Here is a 19,366-nt window from a genome sequence, read left to right as displayed (position 1 = left end):
CCTCTTTCCCCTGCAGCTGGGGGGGGGGCGGGGGGGGAGAGATTCCATTAGCATTCAGATGCTGTTCTGGCTGCCCTTCTTGTACTTTTGCTGCTGCCTCTCCTCACCTAGCATGACAAAGCAGAGAAGGGCAAGAAGCTGGAGGAGGAGGAATGGCAAGCTTTGGGGGCTTGCCGGCAGAGGGACACCCCCCAAAAAAATAATTCCTCAGTTTCCAAGCGAGAGGCAGTAGTGTGGACTCAGCCTTGCTTGGAAATTCCACCTCTTAGCCACTCTCCATCCTCTTCTTAGATACGTAGGGGCTAAACTCTGGACATCCTCAAAGACGGTCATTTACCGTATATGTCTACCAGGGGGCGCAAGTGGCGCTTTGGTCTAAACCACTGAGCCTCTTGGGCTTGCCAATCGGAAGGTCAGTGGTTCAAATCCCCGCGACGGGGTGAGCTCCCGTTGCTCTGTCCCAGCTCCTGCCAACCTAGCAGTTCGAAAGCACACCAGTGCAAGTAGATAAATAGGTACCACTGTGACAGGAAGGTAAACGGCATTTCCGTGCGCTCTGGTTTCCATCACAGTATCCCGTTGTGCCAGAAGCGGTTTAGTCCTGCTGGCCACACGACCCAGAAAGCTGTCTGTGGACAAACTCCGTCTCCCTCGGCCTGAAAGCGAGATGAGCGCTGCAACCCCATAGTCGCCTTGAGTGGACTTAACAGTCCAGGGTTCTTTTACCTTTACCTTTTTTTAATATCTCTACATGGCATGACAGTGGAACAAACTCCCTCGGAAAGTGGTGGACTCTCCTTTAATAGTTTTTTTTACCTGAGTCCTCTCCCCCCCCCCTTTTGAAGGTGGGGACAACTGTTGCCCACCTCCGGTCTTAAGGGACCTCACCTGTTCTCCAATAATTCTCAAAGTTTATAGACAGAGGCTCTGAGATTACACCCGCAAGCTCCTTTGGTACCCTTGGGTGCAGTTTATCAGGCCCTGGAGATTTGAATTCATTTAAAGTAGCTAGGTGCTCCTAAAACTATGGTTTTCCCAGTAGTGATGTATGGAAGTGAGAGCTGGACCATAAAGAAGGCTGATCACTGAATAATTGAATGCTTTTGAATTCTGGTGCTGGAGGAGACACTTGAGAGTCCCATGGACTGCAAGAAGATCCAACCTCTCCATTCTGAAGGAAATCAGCCCTGAGTGCTCACTGGAAGGACAGATCCTGAAGCTGAGGCTCCAATACTTTGGCCACCTCATGAGAAGGGAAGACTCCCTGGAAAGGACCCTGATGTTGGGAAAGATGGAGGGCACAAGGAGAAGGGGACGACAGAGGACGAGATGGTGGGACAGTGTTCTCGAAGCTACCAGCGTGAGTTTGACCAAACTGTGGGAGGCAGTGGAAGACAGGAGGGCCTGGCGTGCTCTGGTCCAGGGGGTCACGAAGAGGCGGACATGACTAAACGACTAAACAACAACAACAAGGTTCTCCCTTACCACATTTCCCCCCTATCTTGGGCTGCAGCTCCCTCCTTACACCACTTGTTCGGTTATCACCAGGTTGGGCATCACTTTCCTTTTGGGTGAAGACAAGAGGTAAAGTTGTCACCCAGTAACATTTTCCAGTCTTCTCCATGCAGAGGACCTACTACCACTTTCTTGTTCTTTCTCTTGCTTCGAACACAGCTGGAGAAACCTTTTATTATTATTTCTAGCCTCTCTTGCAAGGGCTTGCCAAGGGCTGTAAAAAGAGAAGGTGCATTGCAGGAATGTGTCCTCCTCTTGGAATTTCAAGGAGGAGACAGTGGTTGATTTCAACCAAACGGAGATTTGTGGGGCTTAAGCTTTCATGGAAAACCCTCCCTCATTTCCCGGGAGGCTCCCTTCGCCCAGCTGTGTGTCCAACAGTCGATATTTCTGAAACCCTGGAGAGCTGCTACTGCCGGCCAGTGCATACTGTATGGAGCTAGGTGGAGCAGTGGTCTGACTCAGTAGGAGGCAGCTCCCTCTGTTGCAAATTACTGGAGAGGGAAGGACACACTTGTGGGTGCTCTCTCCTCCATCATTGTGTTGCCGCTTGTTCGGTTCCATCTCTGAAGCTGGGAGCCCAAGGTGGGCACTGGGAAGGGGTGCCAAGAGTTAACACTTGGGCACAGCCATAGCTTCCTACATCCCAGAAAGGGGACTGTCCAGCTTTCTGCTCTCATACTGGACACCTGCCCCAAACGGCTCGTTGTTATTATTACATCTCATTCACACACACACACACATTTCAGTTTTTTTCATATATCATTTACATTCTAATAAAATCAATTTTATACATTTATAGGATTCCTTGAATCCTTAGACCTCCCCTTGCCCCGCCATGGTTTCCATTGCAAATCTTTTCCTGCTGCATCTTATAACATTTATCCAAATTTTTGTTTACCATATATCCTGTTTTAACCATAAAATTCATACATTACAAGTGTTATATCAGACCTGTTAACGTTTTTAAACTTTTACAGTGCTTTCTAAGGTAATCTATAAACTTTTCCCATTCTTTATTAAATTTCTTGTCTTCTTGATTTCTGATTCTCCTGGTCAATTTAGCCATTTCAACATAGTCCATCATCTTGAGTATCCATTCTTCTCTGGTTTGAACTTTGTCTTCCTTCCATCTCTGAGGGGGAAGCATCCTCGCAGCTGTTGTCACACACATAGAAAGTCTTTTCTGCTCCGTTGGTATTTCTTCGATTCATTATATATCATTTCCCAGAATATTTTTGTTATTTTGCACATCCACCACATGTGGTGGAAAGTGCCTTCTTTCTCTTTACATTTCCAACATATATTGGTAGCAAATCTGTACATTTTTGCTAACCTAGTAGGAGTTAGATACCAACGGTACATCGTTTCCATATATGGTAGTTCTCTTTCAATGTACAGCATGCTATTATTACATCCAAGAAACTCTTCCGCTCCTCATTTAATCCCCACAACGACCCTATGAGGAAGGCTCAGCTGAGAGGCAGTGACTGGCCTATGGTCACCCCCAGGGAGCTTTGTGGCCAAGTGTTGATTCGAACCCTGGTCTCCTAGGTCCTGTTCCGACATGATAACCACTAGATGGAACTGCCTCTAATTGTCCTCTTAGTCTAAATCCTTTTTCTTGGGCATAGAGGGCAGGAAGCAAGAAGGAACTAGGCAGGAAAGGGCTTGGGTGGGGGGAAGCTGAGGAGGCAGGAAAGGGAGATGTGTTGGGGGGGGGGTGGAGTCTGTAAGCGCCTGCCAACCTGGAAGTATTGCCCTCTGGCTTGGAGGAGCTTCGTTTTAGCCCAAATACTGTGTTGCTGTAGCTGAGCATCCTTTCCTGATTTATGATGTTAGCTGCCCTGAGCCTGGCTCCGACCGGGGAGGCTGGGGTACAAATAAAAATTTATTTTTATTATTTTTATTAAAAGCACTCTGCACATGCTCTGCCTTTACTGTCACTTCACCATTTTCTGTGTCCTGGGGAGGCTTTGACGAGGCCTCGGGTCATGGCAGGGAATGATAAAATTATCAGGAATAACTGGGGGGGGGGGTACGTGGAGGAGAGAACCAAGGGGGGAGCTTCTATGGGGCGGAATCCGCCTCCCCGCCCCCTAGCCGAGGCTTCTGTCTTGCGGAGATGGGCGCTCATCCGCCTCCAGCACCAGCAGGAATCCAACAGGTGCCAGCTCCCGTTGCCAGGAGAGAAAGCTCCACCTGTTGAAAGCCTGCCTGCTGCGTTCCTTTTTAAGACGGCAGCCTTTCCCTCCTTTCTTTCTTTCCCCGCTAAAAACCCTTGCAGCCCCTGTCCTGCCGGGAAGGGGAGGGGGCGGCTTCGAGGTGGAGAAGGAGGGTCTTCGGTGGGCAAAGCAGTCAGGCCGCGTCCAGCCGCGGACACTCGAGAGCAGCTCCAGAGAGGCTGGCAAGGGCGAGCCAGGCAGGCAAGGAAGGGAGCAGGAGTGTCCGCTTGGGCCCGTGACCGTGGGTGCCTAGGGCCGTGGGTGCCACGCAGGGTTCATGCCCCTGGCTCCGAAATTTGTGGGTGCCCGGCCCCTTCATGGGGAACTTTGTGGGTGCTCGGGCACCCAGGGCGTTGGCACCCATGGGAGGGAGGGTCTGCAGGATGCCAACGCGTCTCCCGGGGTTGCCAGCTTCGTTCAGCCGGGGGGCGAGGTCCTGGCTGCCCATAAAACCACGGAGGGAGGGGACATGTGTGTTCAAAGCCCCGTTGTCTTGTCTTGGGAGCGCGGGCAGAAGGCAGCGCCAACGCTGGCGCATCCCTGCCTTGCCGGGGGTTGGACTAGATGACCCGGCGGGGTCCGTCGCCACGCTACGCTCCTCCGATTCCCGTCGGCAGGCAGGGAGGGGTCCGGCCCGGGTGGGTCCCCGCCTCCCGCCGGAGGAAGAGGAGGAGCCGCTTGGCGGCGGCGGCGGCGGCACCTGCAGCATCCCGGCATCAGCAGCATCGGCACCACCAGGCTCCGCCAGAGCCGGCCGGGGTTTGTCGGTGGCCGAGCCGCCCCGTCGTCGCCATGTGGCGGCGGGAGGCGCAGCGGCGGGCGCGGCGCGGAGGCGCAGCGGAGGCGGCGGGCGCCGGGCGCCGTCGGCGGGCGAGCTGAGCCGGGCGGCGCGAAGCAGGGGCCGGCGCGGGGCGCGGGGCCGGCCGAGCCATGGCGCTGCCCTGGGCGGAGGCGGCGGAGCGCGGAGGCGGAGGCAGCGCCCGGCCGCAGCCTCGCTGGCCCGGCGGCGCCCCGGGCGGACGACGAGCGGTGGGCCCCGTCTCGTGGCGGCGGCCCCGGCGGAGGCTGGTGGCGCCGCTGCCCGGGATGCGCTGAGCCCCGACCAGCCCCCTCCCCTCGCTCGCCGAGCCCTCCCTCTGCGCTCCTCCTGCCTTCTTCCCGGGCGGGCCCCGATCCAAGGAGGGCTCCCTCGGGGCGGCCATGGCGCTCCCGCAGCAGCAGCAGCAGACGCCGCCGCCGCCGGGCAACACCACCGTAACGTATATTTTCGTTTACAGCCCCAGTGGGAGCGGCAGCGGGCCGGGGGGCGCGCCGGGGGCCGGTCCGGGCGTGGAGCCCACCCCGCACGCCGCGCCGGCCCCGCTGCGAGGGCCCAAGAGGAAGCTGTACAGCGCCGTGCCCGGCCGCAAGTTCATCGCCGTCAAGAGCTACACGCCGCAGGGCGAGGGCGAGATCCAGCTCAACCGAGGAGAAGCCGTCAAGGGTGAGTGGCAGAGCGGGGTGGGGGGGTGGGGGCACGTGGGAGGAAGAGGGGGCAGTTGGACACACCTCCTTCATGGGGGGGGGGGAGACGGAGGGAGGAGGAGGAGGAGCTGGGAAGATGCGCGGCCCACCCACTCATCTGGTACCCAATTTGCTGGTTCCAGTTACAGATGGGTAGCCGTGTTGGTCTGCCATAGTCGAAATAGAAAAATTCCTTCCTGTAGCACCTTAAAGACCAACTAAGTTAGTTCTTGGTATAAGCTTTCGTGTGCAAGCACACTTCTTCAGATACACTGAAACAGAAGTTACCAGATCCTTCTATATATTGAGAAGGTGGGGAGGGGTATTACTTAGAAGGGTGGTGGGAATCGGAGATTGGCAGATAGCTGAGATGAGCCTGTTGACGACTCTTAACGACTGTAATAGGTCTTACAGGAAAAGGCAAGGGGTGAGAAGGTGAGAAATGGCTTAGTCATGTATAATGAGATAAGAATCCAATGTCTTTGTTCAAACCAGGTTTCTCCATTGTTTTAAGTTTGGTAATGAGTTGTAATTCAGCAGCTTCTCTTTCCAGTCTATTTCTGAAATTCCTTTGTAGTAAAACAGCTACTTTGAGATCTTGTATAGAATGTCCTGGGAGATTGAAGTGTTCTCCTACTGGTTTCTCTGTTTTGTGATTCTTGATGTCAGATTTATGTCCGTTTATTCTTTGGCGTAAGGTTTGGCCTGTTTGTCCAATTGGACAAACAGGCCAAACCTTACGCCAAAGAATAAACGGACATAAATCTGACATCAAGAATCACAAAACAGAGAAACCAGTAGGAGAACACTTCAATCTCCCAGGACATTCTATACAAGATCTCAAAGTAGCTGTTTTACTACAAAGGAATTTCAGAAATAGACTGGAAAGAGAAGCTGCTGAATTACAACTCATTACCAAACTTAAAACAATGGAGAAACCTGGTTTGAACAAAGACATTGGATTCTTATCTCATTATACATGACTAAGCCATTTCTCACCTTCTCACCCCTTGCCTTTTCCTGTAAGACCTATTACAGTCGTTAAGAGTCGTCAACAGGCTCATCTCAGCTATCTGCCAATCTCCGATTCCCACCACCCTTCTAAGTAATACCCCTCCCCACCTTCTCAATATATAGAAGGATCTGGTAACTTCTGTTTCAGTGTATCTGAAGAAGTGTGCTTGCACACGAAAGCTTATACCAAGAACTAACTTAGTTGGTCTTTAAGGTGCTACAGGAAGGAATTTTTCTATTCCAATTTGCTGGAGCATCCTTAGATTGACTTGGCACTGGCAGATAACTTTTGGTAAAGTGGCGTGGGTGGGTATGGCAAGCCTAGGCTGGGCAGGGTCACCCAGAGGAGATGTTGCCCATAATGTGCCTTGGGAAGTAGAGGCAATGGGTTCAAGGGAGTGGGCGGGGGATTCTTCTGGGTGGGGGAGGGTTCGGTCTGGGTGATTGGGGAGCATTTGTGTTTAGAGTGGACTCTGGGTCAGAGGGTTTTCCTGGACCCAACAGCAGCCAGGCAGATGTCTCTGAAAGATGGGTAGGTGGTGGCACCCCAAGTCCTTTCTCTCCCCCCCCCCCACCGGAATATACTGTGGGTCTGAAATCTGGGAATTTCCCACCTGCCAGGTTGTAGAGGTGGTTATTGTGGGCCATGTTGGCCTTCCTGTGAGATGGCAAAAGAGGTCTTGTTTTCCTTCGGCCACTGTTGGCACAGATGCATCTTCCGGGCGAAGGATGGTCAGATCTTGTAATTGAGATTTGCTTGGTGCTTGACTTTCTCCCCACGGGATGGGGAGGGGGGGGAGAGAGAGATTTATTGCAAATAGGAGAATTACCCTTACGTCTGCGTACTCATTAAAAATGTGCCACTGTGAATCGCTGGCAAATGGATTGTGTCTCTGGCCGGATTGATGAAGCACCAGGGTTCATTTTAGGACATGGGTGACCCGACTGCACCTGCCAGCGATTTCTGCTGTCGCTTTTAGCAGATATGGAGCAGCACTCCTTCCACTTGTGGGTGCAAGTAACCGGGGGTCTGAGCACAACTCCTGTGCTCGTGCAATGCAACAGATGGGTGAAGAGCTGGCAACTCGTCTGGGCTTATGCAGCAGGCGGGTGTCAGCAGAGCTGTCGCATCTGGGTTCCGTGTGAGATGCCTGGTTCACCTCCCCCAGTCCCTGGGGAAGTGTGCTTGTGAGGGTCTCGGTTGCAGCTCACTGTTCTGTTGCGAGTTCCTGGTGCAAAGGCAATAATGCACTTTGTAAGCTCCCATTTTTTGTGGAGGTGTAGTATCGCCTGCTGGTTGAAATTGTGACATGTGAAGCAGCTCTTCTGGCTGGAAGCAACACAGCAAGTGGTTTCTTAGAACTTGGAGCCAGAACGCTCTATGCCTCAAGTGTTCCTGACAGATGGCTATTCCTTGCAAACGTCCAAGGAAACGGGAATCTGCAGCTTCCCTCACTGGGTATCCACTCCTGCTGCTGAACCGCACTAGTTTCCAAGCTGCTTTAACTCTCAGGACCGTAACCCAATTCAGCCTTGGGGCTAACTAAGCCCGCTTAAGAAAACCTCTGCAAAACTACAGCACCCTTGAAACATTTTTTTTTAAAGGACTGGTTGATCTCCACGGTGTGCCTGTGCCTTTACTCAGATGCACCTCCGATCTATCGTTTTGTCTACTGGATGCTATCATTTTGGGTTATTCTCTGCCAGGTGGGAAAGAGTCAATCGGTCAGTGCATTACTTCAAAGCCTTGGGGGCTGGCCAGTCCGCCCTTTTGAATTGGAGACTCAGTGCCAAGCTGGGCATGATGCTCGTCGTACCATTTGCCTTTGCTTGGCTGTTTTTAAGAGCGGATAGTTGGTGAAGAAGAGAGCCAGATTGGCCCCATAGCATGGCACAGGGGAGCATTGATCCTTTGCTTCTGGTGTGGTCAGAATCGGAGCCAGACCCCCACCCACCTCCCCCAAACACCTGCTGGGGAAACTGCCTTGCCACCAATCAGAGCCTTCCTCCTGTTGCCTGCGGCAGGTGCTTCGGCCGTGCATTGGCAAGGAGCAAATGTCATGCCTGGCTCGGTCCTCACTTTGCCCTCCATGCTCGCTGCTTGCGGTGGCTGTTGTTACCAGGGCACTGATGAGCATTTTGAGCTGCAGAGAAAAGTGGGATAGCGAGCTGTGATGTAGCTCATGGCTTAACCTCCTTAAGAAACTCAGAAGAGCTCTCCTGGGTGGGCCCAGAGGCCACTTCTTTACGGTGGCCAAACAGGCGCTTCTGCAAAGCCAGCAAGCAGGACCGGAGCACTGCAGAACTTTACACATTGCTGAGCTCCAATAACTGGTATTCAGAGACGTCCTACCTCAGGCAGTGGAGGGCAGGACACAGCCATTGTGGAGGGACCTTCCCTGAGGAATGAAGGTGCAAGAGAGCAGAACATTTGCAGAATCGGGGAGAAGGACTTGGCTGGCACAGTAAAAAATAAACCCGGCTGGGGAAGAGTCGGGATGATGAGCAAGTCTAAAGACCTTTCTGGCTGATGGCTTCAACGTCATTCTAGCTGGGTCAAGGCTTACATGGAATCCGGTCAGTGGCACAGAAGAGAGAGGACAGGCGCAGCTTTTTTATATATGTTTGTGGCCGATGTGTCACATGAATGAAGACACAACAAAGTTGGCTTTTTAAAGATACTAAGGAGTTGCTGAGAAATTGTGCAGGACCAATGGTCTGCCCTTACAAGGCAGCATCTTGAGTTCACTTATGGTTGGGCTACTCCTGCACGTGTAAAATCCAGCAAATTTTCTCCTTGAAATTTTGCATATCTTCTGATTTTGAAGCTTTTGTTTGTTTGGAGGCACCTATAGAAAACGGGATGGGGGGTGTTGTTGCTATGATTTATCTAGAAAATATAAATTTATTCTGTAATCTGCCTTTCAGCCAAAATATTCTCAAAGCAGAGCAATGATAAAACGCCTCTCTAATAAAACAATCAGCTAATCACAATGAGAAACAGCCAAAAACAAAACAAAAAAACCCAGCAGGAGAAATTAAAATAGCACCACAGAGAACTAAACCTACTCAGGTTAGAAGCCTGCCTGCAAATTAAAAAGACTTAATTACACACACCTAAATTGACTAAGCCTTTAAGTGTGAACCTAGGGAAGGGTTAATGTTTACCACGTGATCATCACCCTAATTTCTTGCCTGGATTTGCACCTCCAAATAATTGATACTGTTTCCAGAGTTGCATGGATATGTTATTCTGCAGAATTCTGAGACTTGATTCTGACCATTCTGCGTCTGCAGAATTTGTATTTCCCTGCCCCACTTGCTGTAAGACTGTGGGACGTATGGCTGAAAGGGACTGCTTTTTGCCAGGAGATTGTTCCAGGTGACTTCTGGTCCCTTTGCATGAAGACAGGAATTCAGAGGAGCAACGTGCAGCCCAGGCTGGACAAGGGGGCAAGTGAGCTAAGCCAAGACCAGCGCTATCATGCAGACAAACCTTTGGAGAACGTGGAATGGGTTCAGGGCCTGGTTAGTAGAAGACCAAGCAAGCGCTGTAGCACAGAGGTGGGGCCTATCTGTGGTCCTCCAGATACAGTATGGCTGTACTCCAGCTCCCATCAAGGATGCTCCACGAGCAGGGATGATGGGAGCCCCCTCCCCAAGTCCCCCAGCCCTACCCTACAGCAAAATCCATGTTCTGGAAGGAGGACGATGTTTGTGTGATGGCTTTGTGAATTCCGCATGCGGATCAGGCTTTGCTGGAGCTGTTGCCAGGAAGGACTTGCATCTCACTGCCATGGTTACGGGGAAAGCTCTCTTCAGAGTATCATCTGATGCGGGTGGCCTGTCAAAGGGTGTAAGAGGAACGGAGAGGATTGCACAAGATGGGTTTTTTTGTACCACTTGCTTTGAACGATCCAGCTGCGTGCCAAAAACAAAACTCCAAGGAAGACCGTCCTTACTAATTTGAAATTGCAGCCCCACCTAGAAACCTAAATCTGTTGGTCCCACTGCTGATATGACCACAAATTCCTTTCCACCTCTTTGAAGCTGTCTTGTATATGTCAAGGTGGTGTTCATGTTGTGTTTGTTGCCCCTGGAAAGGATAACTCCTGCTCTTCACCAGCCTTCTGATTTCACTTATTGGCTCAAATCACCGACAGGCAGAAGCAGCCAGGCTGGCCTCATTCCACAAAAAATTCTTAGAAGGATGCCTGCACATTTTGCTTTATAACTTTCTTTCTAAGAGGGCTAGATGCTTTAAAAAAATTATTTTATTTTGACAAACTAATGATCATAAATAAATAAGAATAAAAATATGCACCCCACCACCGAGACCATTCCATTGTAACTATCCAATCTCCCAAAATTTCAACACCTCTTGTGATGGTTTGACCCCTTTCCGTTTTAACAGTACAAATTCTACAAACACCTTCCAGATCGCCCCAAAATCATTTCTCCTGCATATTCCCCGTCTTACCTTAACTTGATGCTTTTCTTACAAAAATGAAAGTTCTGAGCCTGGGGTCCCCAATGAAGGTCTACATGGCCACCGGGTTGGCAACCCCAGTTTTAAGAGGAGATGCTGCCAGAGACTGAACTTGCAACCTTCCTCTGAACTATGCTCCCAATCCTCCTGCCCTTTGACCTTCCCACGAGCTCCTTCCCCAGTTCCCCTGAGCTCTTGGCATTTTCCTTCCCTTTCAGCCCCTGCTGCCCTATGATTGGGCCCTTGCCTGTTCTGTTGCCCTTCCTCAGCTGCCCTGGCTGCCCTGCCCCTGGGTCCTCCCGGTCTCCTTTCTCCAGAGTTTATGCCTTCTGCTATGCTGCTCTGGTTCCTCTTCTGCGCACTCCTTTTGAGGGTTTTTCTGCAGCCAAAGTGCTACCGTCCCTCCCAGTGGCCTTTTGTGTTGCTTTCTGCCATGGCGGAAAGGGGTCTGCACAGCCAAAGCCCCATTGCCGCCCCCTTCCCTGCCTATGGGCGGCCCTCATTGGGCATTCCTCATAACCTTGCTAGAGGCCCATTCCTGCTTCTAAAGCCTGCTTGAGCCCATCGAAAATGAGAGCTTGCCTGCATCGCTCTGTCTTTGTCGCCTCCTCCTCCTCCCCTCCTTGGCTTCAGAGGCCACATATGGCAATATTGGCACCAGGCTTTCCAAACTCTTGCAGCCAGCCAGCCAAGCTGCACGGACCAACCGTGTCTCTTGAGAGCCCCCTGTGCTGCTCTTGCTGCTAAACTGGGAAAGTAGGAAGCTGCCTTGTGCTCAGGCTGCTACTGTGCAATAGTAGTTGTGCTTCCTTAATCTCAGGGTTGTGTGTTTGAGCCCCACACTGTGCAAAAGATCCCTTGGGGGCCCCTTCCAACTCTACAATCCTATGATTGCATTATTCTAATATGCACCCAGCACATATCCAATGTAAACCAACAAATATAATAATAAAAGACCCCCAAATATGATAATAATTTGTTATTTCTACCCTGCCCATCTGGCTGGGCCTCCCCAGCCACTCTGGGCAGCTTCCAACAAAAGATCAAAAATACATTAAAACATCAGTCATTAAAAACGTCCCAAAACAGGGCTGCCTTCAGATGTCTTCTAAATGTTAGGAAGTTGTTTTTCTCTTTGACATCTGATGGGAGGGCGTTCCATAGGGTGGGCGCCACCACCGAGAAGGCCCTCTGCCTATGAAATGTTACCTGTACTATACTCCAAAAAAGGACAACAGGCAATAATCCAGCAGAAGGACCAGTTTCACATGCCTTTTCCTGCCTTGTGAAGGACCGCTGTTTCTGTCGAAAAGCCCAGTCTGCGTCTTGAAAAGAAGAGCTTCTCAACGAAAAGAAAATTGCTCATCTGAAAGACTTCTTATCAGCTGCAGATATATAAAAGGAATAAGAAGGATATTGGCAAGCTAGAAGGTGTGCAGAGGACGGCGACCAAAATGACCAATTGTCTGGAAACCAAGCCTGATGAGGAGCGCTGGAAGGAGCTGGGTATGTTTAGCCTGGAAAAGAGGAGGCTGTGAGGAGACAGGAGAGCCATCTTCAAATATCTCAAAGGCTGGCACATGGAAGACGGAACTAGCTCTTTTTTTTGCTGGTCTAGGGGAGGCCCTGAAACAACGGACTCAAGTTACAAGAAAGGAGATGGCAACTAAACGTCAGGAAGAACTTTCTGACAGAAAGAGCTATTCGACAGTGAATTGGACTCTCTCAGGAAGTGGTGGACCCTCCTTCCTTGGAGGTTGTTAAGCAGAGATTGGATGGCCACCTATATTCCTGCACTGAAGGGGGTTGGACTAGATGACCCTTGGGGTCCCTTCCCATTCTGTGATTCTTTGAACTGTTTGGACACATTCCCCCAAAGAAGATGGTTAAGAAAAAGTTGCTCACGGACTCTGAACTAAACAGGACATACAGTGGTACCTCAGTTTACGAACATAATTTGTTCCGGAAGTCCGTTCTTCAACCAAAACTGTTCTTAAACCGAGGCGCGCTTTCCCTAATGAGGCTTCCCGCCGCCGGTGCCCTTCCACCTTCTTCCTGCAACTCCTGCAGCCAAGCTGGCGCCAAACGTCTTGCTCTGCTTTCCTTTGGGCCACATCCGTGAGGTCGAGAAGAGGGTCTTGTCATCTGAGCAGCCCAGCACCTCCTGACACATTGCCCAGCCTTGTGACATGGATGTCAGTTGCAGCTAGGATTTCAATAGCCCAGCAACGGAAAACCTTGAAAAATCTAAATTTGTCTCTGTGGCCTAAGAACTTGCAGACTTTGGCTGGGGGGGGGGATTCATACATGGGGGGTGGGGTGGGATCCAGAACACTTTTATGTCACCTGGTGGGATTTTATTACTTATGCTTCAGACTTAAATGTTCAGCATTCGCTAAGCACACCAGCTTGGGAAATATGGCTGTCTTGCGTCGCCATTTATTTCACTTATCTCACTTGCTTTGTATGTGTAATGACATCATAGCCTGCTTTGTATGTGTTATGACATCATAACCTGCTTCGTATGAGTTGTGACATCATAACCTGCTGCCACACATTTTTTTAAGACCTAAAAAAATAAGTTTCAGGAAAGATGGTGCCCACTCAGAATTGAAGGTGGTGCAGTTGACGTTTTTCCCCCCACTGCAGGGGTAAAGTTGCCAGATGAATGCAAAGAGGAACTTGTTAACAAATTAGAACAAGATTGTTAAAAGAGCAGTTCGGCGGTGGAGTTGGCTTCCCAGGAAGGCTGTGGGATCCTCTTCACTGAATGTTTGATTTGTGGGTGCCTTGCCCCAGCAGTGGGACACATGCAACTTTGGTGCCACCAGGAGAATGTCGGTTCAAAAGAGCCTTCCTCAACCTGGTGTCCTCTAGCTTTCTGGACCATGACTGCCACCAGCCACAGCGTCCCATAGCTGTGGTTTCCTGGGGCCGATGAGAGTTGTAGTTCCGTCATCTGGAGGGCATCAGCTTAGGAAAGCCTGGTACAAGGGGCTGCCAATTCTGAACAGATTGAGAGAATCTGAGGTGCCCGTGCTCCTAGTGCCCTCTCACCTGAACTATAGCCCCTTACTCTACATGAGGCTTTCCTTGAAGATGGTCTGCTAGTGCAGAACGCAGTTTCTGGGGTGCTATGGGGGGGGGCAGCCCAGTGGGACCCTGTGCCAACAGTCCCAAAAGCTCTTCACTAGCATCTTTTGAGCCACTGGGCCCATTTCAGGGTGTTTATCGTAGTGCACAAAGGCCGTAACAGCTTGGGGGCCAAGCACCTCTCTCAAGATCAGCCTTCAGTGATTGGCGGGGGAGGCCGTCTTGGCCCCTGGGTTGGTGCTGATGCCTGGAGGGGCCTTCTCGGTGGCAGCCCCCCCCCACTTGTGGAACACCCTGTCTCAGGAGGTACAAGAGATGTGCTTCACCCTGGCACTTGATGGCTGGAAGATCCCCTTCACTGCAACCTTGAAGTTATGAGCTATGAGGATGTGGGACTGTTTTTGGAATATTCTCAGATTGTTCTTAAGGTTTTAAAATGCATTGTTTGTTTGTTTTTATTTTTTAAAAAACCCTTTCTTATTTTGCTGCTTTGCTTGCTTGCCGCCCTGGGCTCCTTTGGGAGGATCGGAATTGAACAGACGGCAGGAGCCAAGGATGCAGGGGCCTGGGGGCAGGAGCGGAATTAATGAGAGGAAGGGGGTGGCAGGAGGGGCTTCTCCTTAACAACCTAGTTAAAACCTCAAGGGGCTTGGGGGAGGGCTGGAGGGCCGGCCGTATCCATGTGGGTGGTGCAGAGGCTGAACTTTCCCCAGGAAGCGCTGGGCAGGCCAGAGGTTGTTCTGTTTTGTGACCGTTTTTCTGTCTCTGACCATCTGCTTTGTTGCAAGCCGGACGCTCTTCCCCATCTCTCTCTCTGCTTTCTCATCCTCATCCATGCTCCTCTCTAGACGAATCGCCTCATCAGCTGGGTAACTATGGCTTTCCTCATCCTCCTCTCTTTTCTCCTCCTCGATCATCCCCACCCCTTTTGCCTCCTCCTGTCTCTTGTCACCCGAGGGTGTCTTTGGGTGCTGGGTGGGGGGAGTCGGCTGCTTGGGGGTCCACACTTCTTTGCCTCCCTCCCTTGATGCCTCCTTGTTCCTATCAGACTGTAGCTAGCATGGGTGTAGAGAGAGAAATAAGAGGGTGCAAAGAGTCGCTCTCCAGCAGGGATTTGGGGTGATGCGATGCCCTGATGCCATTTGAAGAGCAGAGGAAAGCAGAAGATGCCTGTCCAGCCCTGTCCAGCCACATAGTGGACATGGAAGGCCCTCAACACTGCTCTTTGGGCTTTGAAGGATGTGCACCTTCCTGGACAAATGAATGCAAGTCCCAACCATAACTAACCTGAGTGTTGAGTTCTGATTTCAATCCGTTGGCCATGCAAAGTGTGGTTGGCAATGACCTCTTCCGCCAGCCAGCAGCTGGAAGACGGTCACAAGTTAAGCATTCCTGAGCGGACTCTAGTCCCCGAAAGGTATGGAGTTGGCATTGGGGCTGCCCTCCAAGTGGCATCAGGGCTGCTTCCACTCCAAATGTGGCGGTCAGAACATGTTATGTCGATGTTGCTTCGCTGCCTCTTTCCTTGCAGTGGGCGGCATAGAGGGGAGGGGTGGTGTGGAGTCCTGGCATTTGTGCTGAGACCTTGGGAAAGGAGGAGTTTGGAGGATGGTGGATTTGCCCCTCCTGGGCCACCTGTTTTTCTCATAGCTCTTCCATATCCTGCCCTGAATCTGCCCGTTCTCCATGCAAGAGTTTGGCCACCATTTGTGCTTGGAACGAGAAGAGGGGTGTTAGACTCCCAAAGTGGAGCTCTCTCTGTGTATGTGTTTAGCTGGTGCTCATTGTAGTAACATAAAAGCATGCAGGTATCTGGGAGCGAGATCCTCTGGTGGCTACAGGTAAGTGTGGTTGAAAAGGTGCGTTTGGGGGGAGCTGGCAAGCATATTGCCTGTCTCTATGCAATGTGGATTGTTTAGCTGTGAGGCTCCTTTGCATAACCTATGAAAAGTTGCAGAATTGTTTTGGAAATCTCATGCTGAGGACAGAGGGCGAGGGGTTTCCCTACCATCTCACTTGTGTGTGCAAACACTTTGCAGTGTCTCCTGGGGGTTACTGCGCCATGGGGCTGGGGTCTCTCCTCCACCCTCCACCTGGCCGTGTTGCTCACCTGAAATCCTGCTTCCTGCTGCTTATCTCATCATCTCAACCCCCATTGAAGCTGCCCCTTCTTGGACCTGAATTGGCCTTCAGGCAGCAGGGCTTCCCCCTTCCTTGCTCCTCTCCCCTCTGACAGGGATGGACCTGGTTTATTTAGCTGGGATCTTTAATCTAGGGTGGCAGGGAACTCCTCTCCTGTTGACATCAGGAAGGCAACTCCTATGTACTCTTTTTTTTTTTTTTTTTGACACCAGCTAAAAACATTTAGGGACGCGGGTGGCGCCCTGGGTTAAACCACAGAGCCTAGGACTTGCTGACATTTCTTTTTACTCTCTGATATTGCAGCACTTGCCTTCCCCCACTGTAAAGCTGCTCTTTGTAATTTTTTGACGCTGCTTCCATACTGTACAGGGGACACGGGTGGTGCTGTGGGTTAAACCACTGAGCCTAGGACTTGCCGATCAGAAGGTCGGTGGTTCGAATCCCCGCGACGGGGTGAGCTCCCATTGCTCGGTCCCTGCTCCTGCCAACCTAGCAGTTCGAAAGCACGTCAAAGCGCAAGTAGATAAATAGGAACCGCTCCGGCGGGAAGGTAAATGGCGTTTCCGTGCGCTGCTCTGGTTCACCAGAAGCGGCTTAGTCATGCTGGCCACATGACCCGGAAGCTGTACGCCGGCTCCCTCGGCCAAGAAAGCGAGATGAGCGCCACAACCCCAGACCATTAGGTCACGACTGGACCTAATGGTCAGGGGTCCCTTTACCTTTACCTTAAAAACATTTTTGCTTAGATGAGTCCGCCCAGACACGTAGAGAATGAACGCGTGTTTTAATCTGCCTTTACAGTGGAACCTCAGTTCTCAAATGTAACCCATTCCGGAAGACCGTTCGAGTTCCAAAAACCAAAAACTCAATACGGAAGCCTCAATACAATAGGGAAACTCAAAACCAGAGCTATGCGGCATGTTCAACATCCAAAAAGTGTTCAAAAACCGAAGCATTTACTGTTTCTGGTGTTCGAGTTCTGAAATGTTCGTCAACAGAGACGTTCGAAAACTGAGGTTCCACTGTATTGTTGATTTTATGTTTTGAATGATTCAAATAGTTATTTTAAGTGTTAATTTTAACTGATAATCTTCTTGCTTTATTCTCTTGATAACCACTTCAGTCTTTTTTTAAAACAATCAAATGGTATATATATCTTATCAAACAAACAAACAAACCTGCCCTGGCCCCTCTCCTTGCCTTGGTTCTGCTCATAACCTGCAATTAAACAATGCGTTTATTTATTTTTTGGTGACACCACAAGGAACACCTGGTGTTCGCCCCGATCTAGGGAACTTCCAAGGAGAAAACGGGTTCAGGGGTCTAGGATTGCTTCTGGAAGATGCCTGACCTTTGACCTCCTGAGGCCTCTTCAGAAAGAGTGTGTGTTTGCTGAGCCATGTGAGGAAGAGCTGTGGCTCAGTGCTAGAGGGTCTGCTTTGCATTAGGGTGGTTCTGGGTTCGAGTCTCTAGGACATCTCTGGGTGTGGCTGGGGAGACTCCTACCTGGAGAGATGCAGCTGCCTGTCAGTAATACTGACAATTCTGATCTAGATGGACCAGTCCTCTGACTCGGCGTCAGGCAGATTCCTGTATTCCTTCCAGCTCTAGCGTTGGAAGAGGTTCAGAAAAGGGCACCCCAAACTTCCAAGGGGATGGAGTGATTCCCCTGGGAAGAAACGCTGCGGTGTTTGGTCGAGGGGAGGTAAGAAATCTCAATGTATAAAGCAGGGGTCAGACCTTGTGGTGGGCTGGACTATATTTTGAAGAAAAAAGTGAATGAATTCCTATGCACCACAAATAAACCCAGAGATGCATTTTAAATAAAAGGACACATTCTACTTGTTATGTACTGAAGTTCTCACCCTGGGCCAGCAGGGGGATACTGTAGATAGTTTTTACTCAGGTCCACATATGCAAATAAGGGATTGAAAGTGACGTTCGGTGATTGGATAGTTACAGAAAATGGTTACTGTTGCGTTGTAGTGGAGCTCTATATAAGCAGGCTGGCTGAACCCTTCAGTTCAGTTCTGTTCTGGCCTGTGAATAAACAAGAGCTGTTTGAAGAATCGCTGTGTCATCTGATATGTTCACCCACAACTTAACACTGCTCATGTAAAAACACGCTGATTCCCGGACTGTCTGCAAGTCTCTGTAGCTTTGTTTAATGTTTTGTATTTTTCTCAGAAGGTTGATAAAGAATGTATAATTATTGTTCTGTGTATATTAATCGCCAACGTGTTGCGTGAGTCGCACAGGTTGCATTTTTCCCGCCCTGAGGTGTGTGCTTGCACATGTGAGAGTGCAATTCAAGGCAAGTTTGATCCACAACCCAGCTAGATTCCCCCAGGAATCCCTACTCCCACCCCCCACCCCAGTGGAGCCCAGGAACTCTTGCTGTTCCATCAGGACTTGGCCACCTCTGGCGAGTGGGTGGCTGTCGAAGCAGATCAGAGGCAGGCGGGCAGCCAGGCTGTGCTTGAGGCTCCCTCGGTGAGTCAGGGATTCCTCCCTTGGAAACGGGCAGCGTTCCTTCCTTGCCATGGCTTCCAAGTGGCTCCCTGGCTCTCCTCACCCATCTCGCCCTCAAGGGCTGCCCCCAGCTGCAGCGGCGTAATTGGAGAGCAAGGCTTGCCCACCTTGGCAGCAGGTTCCTTGAGGGCTTTGAGGGTGCCAGCAGGCACTCGCTTGCCATCGCCTCTCGGCTGGCCTCCCTCCGACGAGCTCTTCTGCCACCTGAGTGATGCAAACGCTCTCGGAGCCTGCCAGTGGCTGTTCCCATCTTGGATTATCAGGCTTCCTCATCTCGGGGATCCCCTGCCTCCAGCGAGAGGCACCCCTCCCCCCACACACCATGAGCCTCTCCAGCTGCCTCTTCAATAACATCCGTGGAAGAAGGCCTGCTCTCTCTGCAGGCTCTCAAGACCTCCTCCTTCTTTGGCGATCCCTCATAGCTGAGTAAGATTGTCTTCCATAAACACGGTTTTAACAGTGAGTCCATTAGTGACTGTGGAGGCCAATTCTGGATCCACATGTCCTTCCACAGTGGGGACATTGATTTCCGGGTGGGAGTTGACCACAGTGAGTGTTTGCCAAGCGTGCCTTCCCCTTAGCACGTTTCTCCCTTGTGTCCTGAGTTCAAGTGTCTTCAAAGCCCATGACACCTTTGGTAAAGGCTGTTCTCCAACTGGAGCAATCACAGGCCAATGTTTCCCAGTTGTCGGTGTTTATACTACATTTTTTAAAATTTGCCTTGAGAAAGTCTTTAAACCTCTTTTATTGACCACCAGCATTTCACTTTACATTTTTTAGTTCAGAATAGAGTACAGTGGTACCTCGGGTTAAGTACTTAATTCGTTCCAGAGGTCGGTTCTTAACCTGAAAC

At 50.8% G+C, this 19,366-nt stretch overlaps 1 protein-coding gene across 10 annotated transcripts in view; it reads left to right on the top strand.

Moving 5' to 3' along the window:
* Positions 1-19,366, top strand: part of SHANK3 (SH3 and multiple ankyrin repeat domains 3) — a 447,259-nt gene that overhangs the window by 261,625 nt on the left and 166,268 nt on the right. For all 10 annotated transcript variants that reach the window (XR_013990995.1, XR_013990996.1, XM_081022613.1 and 7 more), the window contains one exon: positions 5,018-5,223. Coding sequence is in view for 8 of the 10 variants with exons in the window: in XM_081022613.1 (XP_080878739.1) it covers positions 5,018-5,223 (206 nt within the window). In the remaining 2 variants the exon portion in view is untranslated. The remainder of the gene's footprint in view (positions 1-5,017; positions 5,224-19,366) is intronic.

The sequence above is a fragment of the Podarcis pityusensis genome (genome assembly GCF_964106645.2).
Source record: "Podarcis pityusensis genome assembly, chromosome: 10".
In the NCBI taxonomy this organism is placed as follows: domain Eukaryota; kingdom Metazoa; phylum Chordata; class Lepidosauria; order Squamata; family Lacertidae; genus Podarcis; species Podarcis pityusensis.
This window is presented reverse-complemented; position numbering and strand designations above follow the sequence as displayed.